This window comes from Macadamia integrifolia, chromosome 12 (genome assembly GCF_013358625.1).
Source record: "Macadamia integrifolia cultivar HAES 741 chromosome 12, SCU_Mint_v3, whole genome shotgun sequence".
NCBI classification, from domain to species: domain Eukaryota; kingdom Viridiplantae; phylum Streptophyta; class Magnoliopsida; order Proteales; family Proteaceae; genus Macadamia; species Macadamia integrifolia.
In genome coordinates, this window is record NC_056568.1 from 1,445,793 (window position 1) to 1,460,610 (window position 14,818).

General features: G+C 38.1%; 1 protein-coding gene across 1 annotated transcript in view; it reads left to right on the plus strand.

Moving 5' to 3' along the window:
- Positions 1–6,349: 6,349 nt before the first annotated feature.
- Positions 6,350–14,818, plus strand: part of LOC122057977 (26S proteasome non-ATPase regulatory subunit 4 homolog) — a 29,044-nt gene continuing 20,575 nt past the window's right edge. The window contains exons 1-3 of the mRNA XM_042620354.1: positions 6,350–6,496; positions 12,594–12,697; positions 12,778–12,846. Coding sequence (XP_042476288.1) covers positions 6,412–6,496; positions 12,594–12,697; positions 12,778–12,846 — 258 coding nt within the window. The 5' untranslated portion in view covers positions 6,350–6,411. The remainder of the gene's footprint in view (positions 6,497–12,593; positions 12,698–12,777; positions 12,847–14,818) is intronic.

Here is a 14,818-nt window from a genome sequence, read left to right on the forward strand (position 1 = left end):
TTGTTTCATAATTTATTTTGTTTTTTGTATCTGTGTCTGTACCTATAACACGCCTCAAATCTCATATGAACTAGCTGATTATTTCCAGAAGCCTAAGGTTGCTACGTTCAGAAATCCAATGAAACCAGAATTGCAGTGACATGTTTAGAAAGCAGATTTCAAAAGAACTTTAATAACAGAGAATTAAGGGATCAGATTCAACCAAATTGTGGTCAAAGGCTGTAATTGGATGGGAGAATATAATATCAGATATCTTGCTTCATCCAATGGTCGGATTTGTAGGATCTGAATATTCCTACTTGAAGAAGGAATTACCAAATCTGACAATCAATGGGGAATCTGGACAATCAAATTAGGAATAAGATTTAACACACTGAAGCAGATGTATTGATATACAGAAATATGAAATCAGAAGTAGAAACAGTAGTTTGAAATTGAAATTGTTGAAATCAGATCTGAACTAGGAAAGTAGGAAATTAGTTCAAAGATTGAATTTTAAAACTGCAGGAAGTTCAAGAATAGAAACCGATTGCTATATATGATACCAGATTTGAAATCCAAAGGGTATAATTAAAGTTTCAGAAAATTCTTTGTTGGAGAAGAATTCAATAAGCAGAAAAAAAAAATGGATTTACAATAAAAACTTGGAAGAATGATCAACTAACAGAACCTCATATCAAAATCAGATTTTAAACAAGATACAACGTGTGCAGGAAATAAAGAATCTCAGAGCTGGAATTTAGAAACAGATAAGAAATAACATAATAAAGTTAAATATTGACTTGATCAGTTGATAGGGAATTAAGTACAGGAAATAGAGATTCAGGAGTCCACCTGATTGAATTTGGAAATCACCAGATTACCTTACTGCTGAATCCACAGGTGCAAACACTCTAGAATCCACGAGAGCTAGACTGAAATCCACAAATCAATTGAGCTAAAAGCTGCTGCTTCCTTCAAATTCGTGTACAGGGTTGTAGCCCTTTACGAACTTATACAAAAGACTCAAAAGCAGACTCGAACTCAAAAATGGAAAGGCTTAAACCAATCATAAACTGTTAAGGTATTTTAAACTGACTAGGAAACTCATAATGAAATGACCAACTAAGGACTGGATTTAATTAACCCCTATTCCATCCAACTAATAACAATTAAATAGAGAAAATAAAAATTGGCATGAATAGTGCACGTGAACAGTATGGCAGGCTGTCATGTGGCTGTCATGATGGCTGTGAAATTGCCATACTAGCTGTTACTCTGGTTGTGATGTTGCAAAAACCATTTTCTTGTTTTTCTGCAGCAATTGTCCATCACTAAACTCCTTTTTCTTTATATTTTTCCCTGGTTGAGTCAAATCCTTTTTATGTGTAGTAGAACATAATCTTTGGGTTACATTGTACGAAGCATAGCATTTCCATTATTATTATTATTATTTTTTTTTTTTTTTTTTTTTTTTTTTTTTGCAGTTTGGTAGACTCAGGTGAAATAACCTAGAGGGGGGTGAATAGGTTATACTAGTGGAATTTAACTCTTTTCGATAAATAGGTCACAAGTGTGACTGTAAGTTAAAAGCGATGCTGAATAAATAAAATAAAAACAACCACAATACAAGATTTATAGTGGTTTGACTCAATTTGAGTCTAGTCCACTTCCTACAAGAATCCTCTTGTAAGGTATTCCACTAGTTTTCCCTTTCAGTACAGTAGGTAGGGAAGAAACCTTTACAATCTTTTTACGGATAAGAGTATCCTTACAAATCTCCTTTCCAGGCAGAGAGACGCCTTCAAAATCTCTTTTAGAGGTAGAGAGAGACCTTTCTCTTTTTAGGATAAGAGTATCCTTACAATCCTAAGTACAGTCTAGAATTGTAAAAACAGAAATTAATAAGAAATAGTGGAATAAGAGGAATATCTCAAGTGTGGTGCAAATGAGAATGAATAATAAATGATGAGTGATGCACCTTTTGTAAAGTCCTCTCTTACGGCTTTGACTTGCACAGGAGAGAGTAGAGGACTTTGATTGAGACTTGAGCCTCTTGTTTGGGATTTGTGTAATAGAATAACTCAAGTAGAAATAAACTTCTCCAATGCTTGCAACAGTGCTCTTAAAGCTCTCTCTTAATGAATAATTAATTAAGAGTGATTAGGGTATTTATAGGTGAACTTAGTGAAGCATTTTAGGCAGGGAATCAAGCTCTAACGGACATATTCTGGGTCCACCGGTCAACTGCCATTGGTAGCCGGTCGACCGCCAAGAGCCGTTGGGGCACTGCCAGGCAGGCACCGGTCGACCGGGACTTTCAGCCGGTCGACCGCCTATGGTCTCGGGTGGTTCCAGTCGACCGGGGCTTCCAGCCAGTCGACCGCCAACATGACATGCTCTGTTTTGACAGACTGCTGTCATACTGACCAGTCATCAGTGTTTTGACCATAACTTTTTGGTCCGACTTCAAAATGATCTGAGATCAGTTGCGTTAGAATCACAACTCAATTTCCTACAGCTTCTATGAAGGATTCATCTCCTAATACTAATCTTAAGATTCCCTAAAATACCCTTGAGTCAGGTTACTGTGTGTTCCACACCACTTAGAGACTTTCCATACCTGGTCAAGGCATGCTCTATGGTCATTCTAATATGATGTAATGCACATGCATGAGGTGAGTGCATATAAGTATGTGGAAATTACAAATTACATTAAAAATAACTTAATCTATCCTAGTGGTCTTCTTCTTCACTTGAATCTTCCATTCTTTGGCCCTTCATCTTCTTTCCTTCTTGTTTGTTGTTTCATGTCTTGATTCGACCTTCGACCTTCTAAGGGTTTCTTCAAGCTAATCACACTTTATCAATCAAGTTAAAGATGTATGTTTGTTTGTTAANTCTCCTGATACTAATTTTAAGATTCCCTAAAATGCCCTTGAGTCAGTTACTGTGTGTTCCACACCACTTAGAGACTTTCCATACCTGGTCAAGGCATGCTCTATGGTCATTCTAATATGATGCAATGCACATGCATGAGGTGAGTGCATATAAGTATGTGGAAATTACAAATTACATTAAAAATAACTAATCTATCCTAATGGTCTTCTTTTTCACTTGAACCTTCCATTCTTTGGCTCTTCATCTTCTTTCCTTCTTGTTTTCTGTTTCATATCTTTAAGCTTCATGTCTTGATTCGACCTTCTAAGGGTTTCTTCAAGCTAATCACACTTTATCAACCAAGTTAAAGATGTATGTTTGTTTGTTAACACCAAAACATGGCAAGGAGTGTGGACATGTTTCCCAACAACTACTATTGAGTTGATGTGGTTGAAGTCATTATTTCATGAGTTGGGTTTTCCGATCACTCAACCTATGAAGATGTTCTATGATAATTAGGCGGCTGTTTATACTGCAAGTAATCCTGTGTTTCACGAGAGAACTAAGCACATTGAAGTGAATTGTCATTTTGTTCGTAATGCTCTCATGAAGAAGTTGATCGTTACTCCGTTTGTTGCTTCCGTTGACCAACTTGGAGATATATATCTTTAGGGGGAGTGTTAAAGTGGTTACATGGACCCTTTGTACCGTGGGGGTACAAAGGGCACATGTGTGTATGGGTCGGTGGGATGCCTTGGCTCCCACGATCTTCCCTTGCCTCTTAGTATAGGGTTTTATGTTCTGTTTACTTGTTTACTTACCTAGTTTGTCTTATTTCTATTTTGGGTAGATCTCTATAGGTTGTAGTTTCCTAGTTTGATTGTACCTGTTTTAGCTATAAATAATAAAGGCAAGGGAGACTGCTAGTTACGATTCTGTGAACTGGCAGTCTCGGTTCAACTTTTCTTCTCTCGTCTCTCTTACGGTGGTTGCTGGGTGTTAGGTTTGCCTATTGTTACAAACCAAATGATCTTGCGCCAAGGCACAAGAGGGGCAGAGAGGCGGAGGAGGTTCCAAGCAGAGGAGGAAGAGAAGATGCCAGAGGGCGAGGGAAGCCAGGAAATTTTGTCCCCAGCGACGGGGAGAGGTGGGAAAATTGGTCCAGATGGCCTCAATGAGGGGGGAATTTGAAGGTGGAGGAATTTTGTTTGATCGACTCCCTTCTAGAGGAAGCACAGATGATAGATTCAATTGCTTTGGACATGGCAGGGAGGGAGAAGATGCCAAACCATTAAAGGGACATAGATTGAAGCACTGATCTAGCTGACACGAGGCAACCCACATAGGAGAGGAGTTTGCCCTTCCAAAGATGGAGCTTCTTCCTGATAAGATCAAGTAGCACATGTTGTTGATTGTACCATCCCATAGATCTACATCTACATCTACATATACATATATATCTATATCTATATATATATGCCATTTACATATTGAGAGAGAATCCATCATCTCTTTTTGTTGGACATTTTCCACATTATTTTTTTCAGTTTTGATCCTCTTCTTTTTCGTCCTCTTTTGTCTACCATTCTGACAATTTTTCAAATCATTTTTTTTCCTTTTTCTCTTCTCCCACTACAAAATTGACAGCTTGAACCCTTTTCTTCTCTTTTCTTTCCTGCTTTGTTCATCCTTCTAGATTTTTTAGTGAAAATCTTCTTGGTTATTTTTTCCCCTTAATTCTCCTGAAGAATGTCCACACATTGCTCTCTGCAGCTGGTTTTTTCTTCCCCCTTTTTTATTTTTATTTTTCCACTCTTTTCTCTTTTTGGCCCCCCTGTTTTACTCTTAAGGTTTGGGATGCCTGATTTCTGTATCTGCATTCTTTTGTCACCTTTATAAGTATTTTCCATTCCCCCCTTACTCTCATGAAGGTATGGATTGCTACCCTATTCGTCCAGTGTAGAAATGAAAGGAAGCAAGAAATGGATATATGATTTCTACTTGTCCTTATCTGAAACAATTTTCTCCGCCTTAAAAACTATGATCCCTTATCTGAAACAATTTTCTCCTCAGAGATTTCAATTTACTCGTCGATATTCATATAGTTGTAGTCGCCTTACCAGCGCCTTAAAAACTATGATCCCTTATCTGAAACAATTTTCTCCTCAGAGATTTCAATTTACTCGTCGATATTCATATAGTTGTAGTAAGTGATTCTAACAGAGTGAAACCTTTCTGAACAAAAGATTGGTTGTAAATTTGTAATACATCTCCAGTTCAAAATTCATTACTTTCTTAATCAGTACTATGGTGATATTATCCTTGCATATGCCTTGCACATGCTGCTAGTTGCTATTAGTGTTATTTCTGCTGCTGCTTCGAAGAGGTAGGGGCAGGCCCAATATGACTATTGATGAGTGGTGCGAAAAGATATGCATATGGTAGGGGCTCGATTCTAGTATGATTACGGATAGAGTTTTGGGGAGGACAAGGACCCATGCTGTCGACCCCTTATAGGGGATATTCCCGTGATGCGTCTTTGACTACAACTTTACCTTATTCTCTTATCTCCATTTTTCTTCATTTTAACCTCTCTTTTGTGCTTCTTTATTTTCTTATTTCCTTATTGGATCCATGTAGCCGACCCCATTTAGTCGGGATAAGGTTGTTGATTGTTGTTGTTTTGCTTCGAGTGCTACTATTGCCTTTATTGTTGCTTAGAACTATTGCATGTGTTGTACTCTTATTCTTATATTTGCTGTAAAAGGAAAAAATATGGTTCGGTATCTTGTTTGCATATATGCATAGGGATGCAAGTGTGTCTGAAAACTATTAGTTGCCTTTAAAATGAAACATGTGGAAGCAAATTTTTATGGAAAAAAGGAGAACTCATGATGTTGTACAATGCATTAAGGTAGTCATTATAGAACATATGGCATCCAGACTTTCTGTTTCTTGACCTGACAAGTTTTATGACATCTTTGGTGTGGTAGTCACGTGAATATTTTCATGGGGAAAAATGAATGGAGAAGTCTTGGGAGCTACCACAGTTCTAAATCTGAATTTTCAACTGAAATTTCCCAGTTTCGAGCAGGGTCGAAATGAAACCATGGTTCGAATTGAAAAAGTTACTGGTTTTGAAAATATTTCACAGATTTTGGTAGTCTTGAGTCTTTTGACCAGCCAGGTTTTGACTAGTTTCGCTAGTTTTGACCAGGCCATGACCTGTCGAATTTTGCCCCACAAGTACCTGGTTTTGACCAGGTTTCTCAGATTTCGACCATATCTCGGTTTCGAGCTGGGTCGAAACCTGCCTCGAGATCGAAATTCTTATCCTTGGATGCTACCGATACAAGATGTTATTAATTCAGAAGTTCCAGATTTTATTTTTTATAGATCCTTCTCTCAATGGTGCATCTGTTAGGGATAGGATTTCCCAAGATTAGTTGTCCTCTCTGGCTTTAGATATGCAACCAAGTATTTCTTCTTTAACTGCTCTTTTACTGGTAATAATAGGATGACGAGGCAGCATTACTAGAGCAGGCTATTGCAATGTCAATGGATGATGCTAAACCTGATCCCTCAGTGGACCCAGATATGTTGGAGGCAACTAAAGAGGATCAAGATTTGGCTTTTGGTAAGCTCTTATATCCTATTGAGATTTTTTTTTTCCGTGTATTTGTATTTAACACAACTAGCTGCTACTGTTTGTTTATTGTTCAATTCTGATGTCTATTGACTCTTACTATGTAGTTTCATGTAGTAGAAATAGGAATCTAAATATAAGTCCTGATAAAAAGGTTATAAATGTAAAGAGGCTGCTGACCTTCATTCATTAAATAGATACCATTACAAGTCCTACTAGAAATGGGATAGAACAAAACATAATAGGAAACTAATACTAACTGCTAACTCCTAATAGAACTCAGTCCTAATAGGTCTAGGACAGTCCTGCTGGGACTAGGAAAGCCCAAGGATATACTCTTAACACTCTCCCTCAAGTTGGAGCATAGATGTTAATCATGCCCATCTTGTTACAAATATAGTCCACTCTGCTAGTCCCCAAAGACTTGGTGAAAACATTCGCAGGTTGTTCTCTTGTGCGAATATGACTTGTATAAATAACTCCTTGCTGTAGCTTTTCCCAAACAAAGTGACAGTCAACCTCAATATGTTTTAATGTAAGACTAGAATCACAAGTGATCCGAATCCCATGCAAGATCTCAAAATCTGGCTGAATAGGGAGAAATTTGATAACTCACAAACCATGGCTCAGATGGAGCTGAAATTTGGAGTAGATGGTCCTACATGGGTCAACAAACCCTCAGAAGATGAGATAATTCTGATGGCTGAATTGAGGGTTATGTTGTCGACATGAATTATGAAACTTTTGACATCTTTCGGTGGTGCTTCTAGGCTTCAATAAACTTTCTTTGATCACTCTAACACTCTCTCACAGCAAACAAATAAAAGAAAAATAAAAAAGAAAGAGAATTCGATGGTGGGGTTGAGAAGGGGGAAGAAGAATTATAAATATGCATCTCAGCCTTAGGATTTGGGTATCTCACCCCTCAAGGTAATAGCTATCTCAGCATGAGTAAACACTCAATTTTCATAAACTTCATTCTATCTTTTCATTATGATCAATGGGCTTTAATATCCTTACAAAACTTGGACATAGAAATAAAATAAAAAGAAACGAATAGACTGAAATAAGACTTTCTAATTTGTGTCTAACTTGCTAACCAAACTTAACAAAATTAGAAACTAACAATTGAACATAATGGAAACTAGCCTAAATCAGAAAAGTAGAAACTTCTTTGACTAACAAAAAAGGAAACTAACTTGACTAATTTGCTCACTACGAAAATAGAAACTAACAAAACTAAACTAAATCGGAAACTAAAGTAGAAGATATCAATCCAAAAGTACTGTTCATGTGAGCAGTGTCACATGAACAATAACTCGTGTTATTGTTCTGTCTGTTTATGTGAACAGTGTTTCATGAACAGTGGTTTCTGACTCTTGTTTTTGTTTTCTTCTTCAAGCTTTGATCTGCATCATGTTTTGTCCTCTCATGGAACATTAGATTTGATGCAATATGGATTGCAACTTAGTTATCACACCATAACTGCATAGACGAAGTGCACTCAATCCCAAGTTCTGTCAACAATTGCTTCACCCTTATCAATACACAAGATTACCACCAACAAATGTATAATATCCAGTAGTTGATTGCATATCAATAGGAGTTCCAACCCAATCAGCATCACAGAAAGCCCTCAATACGACCATGTCCATAATCAGAATATAGCATACCAAGACTTGGAGCTTTTCTTGAGATATCGGAGAATAGGAATAATGACATCCTAGTGAGACGTCCGTGGAGACAAAATAAACTGACTTACGACACTGACAAGGAAGGCAATGTCAGGCCTAATCACTGTCAAGTAATTAAGCTTTCCCACCCATCTTTGATACTTCTTAGGATCGTTTAACAAATCACCTCTCAACTGTGAGCTTCACATTTGGATCCATAGGAGTATCCAAAGGCTTGGACCCTAACATTCCAGTCTCTATGAGCATATTTAGAACATATCTCCTTTAAGAGAGGGAAATACCTTTTCTTGACTGAGCAACCTCAATACCCAAATAATACTTCAATCGTCCTAGATCCTTGGTATGAAACTTATGTTGTAGATGTGTTTTCAGACTTCGGATCCCTTCAATATCATCTCCACTGATGACAATATCATCAACGTAAACAACCAAAAATATCCTTCTTATGCCAGTCTTTCGTAGAACACTGAATGATCATTGTCACACTTGGGCAACCAAAAAACACACGAACCACATCAGTGATCCTACCAAACCATGCCCGAGGAGACTGCTTCAAGCCATATAAGGATTTCTTTAGTTTGCACACCATACCAGACTTCTCCTGAGCAACAAACCCTGGTGGTTGCTCTATATAGACCTCTTCATGTAAATTTACATGAAGAAAAGCATTCTTTACATCGAGCTGATGCAATGGCCAATGAGAAGAAGTAGCAAAAGATATCAGAATACGAACAAAAGCCAACTTGGCCACATGAGAAAGTGTCTAGGTAATAAACTCTATACACCTGTGTATAGCCATTGGCCACTAACCGACGAGCCTTCAATTGAGCAAGAGAACCATATGGGTTTACCTTAACGACATAAACCCATCGACAACTAATAACGGACTTACCCTGGAGTAACAGTATAAGATCCCAATTATGATTTGCATCCAAAGCTAGTAACTCCTCTTCCATAGCTGTCCTCCAACTAGGACTAGATAATGCCTTTGCAACAGACTTAGGAACATGATGACAAGACAAAGTAGAGAGAAGTATGAAAAGATGAAGATATACCAGAATAAGAAACATAAGTTTGAAATGGGATGATGGGTACAACTTTGAACACCCTTACGTTATGCAATGGGAACATCAACATCAGAAAGAGAAATACTTGGATCAGGGACCGTAGGCGGAGATGACGAGGTTGGGATCTTTGACAAGGGGTGCTGATTCTGTACGAGGACGACGAGTATAGACGATTGGACCAACGGGTGGTGGGGGGCACTATGTGGAAGCTGGGGGGCACCATTGGTGGAGGTGGTGGTGGCACCATTGTATCTGTGGTAAGCTGTGGAGAATAATGTTGAACAACATAGAGGGGAAGATCATCATCCATTTCAAACACAACAACGGACTCATCCGGATAAGAAACTGACTCAAAGAAGAAAACATCAACAATAACAAAATATTTCTGAACTGTAGGGAAATAACAACAATAACCTTTTTGAGTCCGTGAATAAACCAAAAAAGATACACCTAAGTGCATGTGGATCCAACTTTGACAAACCTGGATGATGATTACGAATAAAACAAAACACAACAAAAAATACGAGGAAGAATAAACCAAGGGTTAGAAGGAGACAACAAAGAATGGGAAATAACACCCTATAACAACGATGAAGGCATTCGATGAATATGATAACAGGCAGTTAAAACTGCATCTAACCAAAATAATTTGGACACCTTCATCTCAAATAAAAGAGACCAAACAACTTCTATCAAATGCGTATTTTTCCTCTCAGCAACACCATTTTGTTGGCGGTGTGTTTGAGTAGGAAGATTGATGTAACGTACCAAAACCAGCTATAAACTGAGAAAAAGGACTAGAAAAGTATTCCTTGGCATTATCACTTCGTAAAACCTTGATAATTAATTAAACTGATTCTGAATTTGAGCAACAAATGCACAAAAAATAAGAATAACTCAGAACGATGCTTCATTAAATAAATTCAGGTAACTTTGGAATAATCGCCAACAAAAGTAACAAAATGTCGAAAACCTAATTTGGAAGTAATGGGACAAGGACCCCATACATCCGAATGAACCAAAGAAAAAGGGTGTGCAAACGGTTTATTGACTCCTACTAGGATTTCTTATTGGACGACCCTTATTACAATTTTAACAATTCCTGAGTGCTTAACCCCCTTCTTAAACAAATAAAACTATTAGTTTTTAAATAAACTCAAAATAAAATTCCTAATCTAATGAGACTTCTTAAAATAGTAATCTTGTCTCAGATTGACAATACTTTGGAAAGTGGTCATAAATTTCCAAATATAGCTTTGAATGGCAAGATCTTGGCTCATTGGATAGTAACTCGATAACCTTTCAAAAGGTGCCAAAATCTCACTGATGAGTTTTGTCCTTCCAAAATCAAGCCCATTGGAAAGTGACAGGATTAGTCTGATTTTCTGCAATATAGTACTCCCAGATATAAAAACAGATCCAATGTTTTATTGAACCAGAGGAATTCCTCTCTGGCATGCTTCCGCATCAATGTCGTAGCTTTCTTACTGTCGTACTCTCTTACATTAGAAAGCCTTTGAATGAGTGATTTGGTGCAAATTAGAGGACACATGAACAATGGGTATGCTGAAAAGGCATTTTGTAGGAGTGGTGAGAATAGGCATGGATGGATTTCGATAAAAAACTAGTGTGATATAATGAAGTTGAATGGCTGAGGAGGTTTCATGCATAGCTAAAGAAGGGCTTATTGCTAAGTTGGAGCTATGGAGATCAACCTTGCAAACAAGAGGTTTTGAGATTATAGATTGAAGACTGAGTATATAATGTGTAACTGTAGCCACTCTTTGATAGACAATGAATTGGTGACAATTGAGGAGAGAGAGATTCCACAAAGTGTCTATTTTAAATATTTGGGGTCAACCATAAATAATGAAGTTGACATAGAGAATGATGTTTCACAAAGAATTAAAGTGGGATGGATGAAGTGGAGAGGTACAACTGAAGTGTTATTTGACTGATGTATCCTTTTAAAGCTTAAAGGAAATTCTATAGGATTGTTGTGTGTCCAATTATGATGTATGGGGTGGAATGTTGGGCATTTAAGAAGTGTAATATGAAGAAGTTATGTGGCGGAGATGATGATGTTAAGATTGATGTGCGACAAAACTAGGAAAGATAAAGTAAGGAGTGGGCATATTAGGGCTGTTTTGGGAGTTTCCCCGATCAATGACAAGTTCCGAGAAAGTCGTTTGATGTGGTATGAACATGTTTAAAGGAAAGCTGAGGACGCTTCAGTAGGGAGGAGTGACCTAATTCAGATTGAAGAAAGCTAAAAGAGCCAGGGGTAGGCCTAAAATGACTATTGGCGAAGTGGTGAGGAATGACATGCATAGTCTTGGTCTCTTCCCAAGTATCTCCTTGGATAGAGCATATTGGAGGGCAAGGATCCATGTAGCCGACCCCATTTAGCTGAGATTGTCCGAACTTAGTGGGCTTTGCCTCTTTCGTATTACTCTCATCTATCATCTTCCTACGCACCTTTTTTTTGGATGAATCCATGTAGCCGACCCCATTAAGTTGGGATAAGGCTGAGTTTGTTGTTATATTTCTGATAGTGCCGATCTAAATTAATGTACTGATTGGTATGAAACTTTTGGTGAGTTTGAGGAATGAAGTAGTGACATAAATAACATATTCTCAGTATGCCGACTTTGTGGGGAAGCAATACCATGATGTCCTTGCTAAAAATAAGATGGCTATTTAGAAGTCCGAGACTCTGAAACACTTCTGAATTCACGTCACTGGCCTTAAAATGTACTTCTACAACAGGAGGTTGGAACAGTTCTTCAAGGGTCGCTTCAACATTCCATTTTATTGTATGATTCCAGTAGAGATATTTTAACTAAGATTGGATCTCATAGGAGTGTGCAGTTGCGGGTGTTGTGACGCTTTCTGTAGTGGTTCCCAATACGAACAAGTAACTTCAAGCTTATTTGTCCTTTGCTTTTCACCCTGGATTTTTTTTATCGATCCTTTTTGGATCCTATTACGTACTCATGCTTATTTTAAGTATTGTACAGAAAGCATTGGAAAATTTTCTTTTTTCTCAGTGTTTCTCTAATATTCCCTTATCCTTTATTTTTGGATTATTTCAACAACTTTTCCTAAAGTTCTGGTTATTCCTGGCATCTAGCAATGGTGTTGTCTTGAATCTTTTGGGAGTACTCAGGAGCTTGGCGTTTACTACCTTTGTTCTTGTTTTATATGTAATAATGGGTGACTAAGTATATGAAAGGGAAGACTGAGCAATGTTGTCTCCCATCTGATAAAGTTCTGGGATTTAGTTCTAATTTTTCTTATCTGTTACCCTTTTTTTGCTGCTTGAAGCTCTTCAAATGTCTGTTCAAGACAATGCAAAAGATTCAGCAAATCAGACAGAGATGAGGGAAGTGTTGGGAGACCAGTCATTTCTGTCATCTATACTTGGCTCGGTATGCCATTTACACTTACCAACTCCATAAATGATCAGTATTAACTTACCTGCTAATGTCATGTTACTTTTCTCTCTCAGCTTCCAGGAGTTGACCCAAATGACCCTTCTGTGAAAGATTTACTTGCATCTCTGCAGGGGCAATCAGAGGTGTGTGATTTTAGCCTCAGGAATCTGATTGAACTTTACATTAAATAATGTTGGTTACATGTGGTCTATCTGATTCCTTTGTTTCAGTAGGCTCATTTGATTTTTATTGTGGATTGATATGATTCCACATTAACTTCTTTTCATCTTTTATCCATAGTATGTATTGGTATTTGTTAATCTCTAACCATTCAACCATAATGCAAAATAATTTTGTGCCACATTAGTTTGTCTATTGAATTGTACTTTCTCAATGGAGAGAATTTGATTCTAGACGACCGAAGGTTTCAAAGTTCAACTGAATTTAATGTAGGGTAAATGTGATGGACTCGATAACCATTGCCATATGCTTTGATTTATCTAGCTGAAATCTAAGCAAACCCAGGGAGAAGGAATCAACAAGAACCCTAGAAAAAGCTGCTGCTCTTCAATTTTTGTGAATTGATTGAAGAAGAATGAAAAATTACAAGAGGTAACAACATATATATGAGGCTGGCAAACTTGAATTGGAGCTGAGATGAGACTTCAGAAAGTGCCATGAGGGTGACTGGGCTGAATGACTCAGGTTAGGCATTTGATTGAGCCACTAACCCAAGATTTGTGTGGTGCTCTTATTTTATAAATGACATGCTCATTTTAGGGGGAGTTGCGCCATAATGTACATTTCATACTGTATGTACTTATTTCGGTTGTGAGTGGGAATGACTATATGAATCCTTGGTTCATCACTGTGTAAGCCACATGGACCATATTGAGTTGGTCCAATGGATATTCCTTACCTGAGACCAGGTCATGAAGAGGATGCTCAATGTTGCTAATTTAGCCTGCTCCCTTGGATCAAGGATGATGCGGTCTCGCAGGACATGACTTTGAAAGCGGTTGAGAGTCGAATTGATATGGGGGCTTAGGGAAAACCATTCAATAGTACACCTTTGTTTTGTGATTCATTGTAATGTAGGAGCTGGGTCAGACAAGAACCAACCCTACAGTAGGATTAATATATATATATATATTCTTTTTTAACAGAACTACAAATTTTATTAAAAGAAGTCAGAGAAGGAAGAAATCCTTCCCAGAAAAGCAAAGGTTACAAGAAGGGGGGGGGATGGACCCACCAGACATGAGAAAGAGAGAACAGAGAAGCACCCTTAGCAAGAAAATGTGCCTCCCTATTTGACTTATGAGGAACAAACCTAAAGGTTACAGAAGAGATGGAACCTATTAACCTCAACAAATCATCAACAATCAAACGAGCAGCCCAATCTAACGAGGCACTGCGCCTATTACAAGCCATAACTAGAGGCAAACAATCACTACAAGTCAGAGAGATTTAATGACACAGCAAGAAGGACGCCATCACAGATTACTTCAGCTTCTGCAGCCATAGCAGAGTGACAGAGGCCACTACGGCAGCTAGCCGCATAGAAATCCCCAGACGAAGATTTAATGATAATTCCTCTACTGCCTTTGCAACTTGAAGCTGTCCAAGCACCATCCGTATGCATAATTGAGCACTCAGGTTGAAGCAGCCCCGTAGCGACCTCTCTCGGCCAAGGCCTACCAGGGACAGAAAGGGTTTCAGAATGAATGTGTCCTGCAATGGATGCAGCAACCGCAGTTAAAACTCCTTGAAGATCAGGGGGTTACTATTGAAAACTACTCCATTTCTACTCTTCCAAATCTGCCAGATCACCGAAGACCAAAGAATATGAAAATCTTGCATATTAGGCACAGATTTATACTTCACAAAAATGAAATTTAACCAATCCCTGAAACACTCACCATGGAACTCATTTACATTAAAGCGGAGGGGAGAAGCATACTAGCAGCTGGCAGCGAAAGGGCACAAGAACAGCGCATGCACAATAGATTCATCCTTACTGCTACATAGTGGACATAGAGTCAGCGGCCAGATGTCTTATAAAGAGAAGGTTTTTTGCTGCAATAGAGTTAGAGCAACACTTCCAAATGAAGA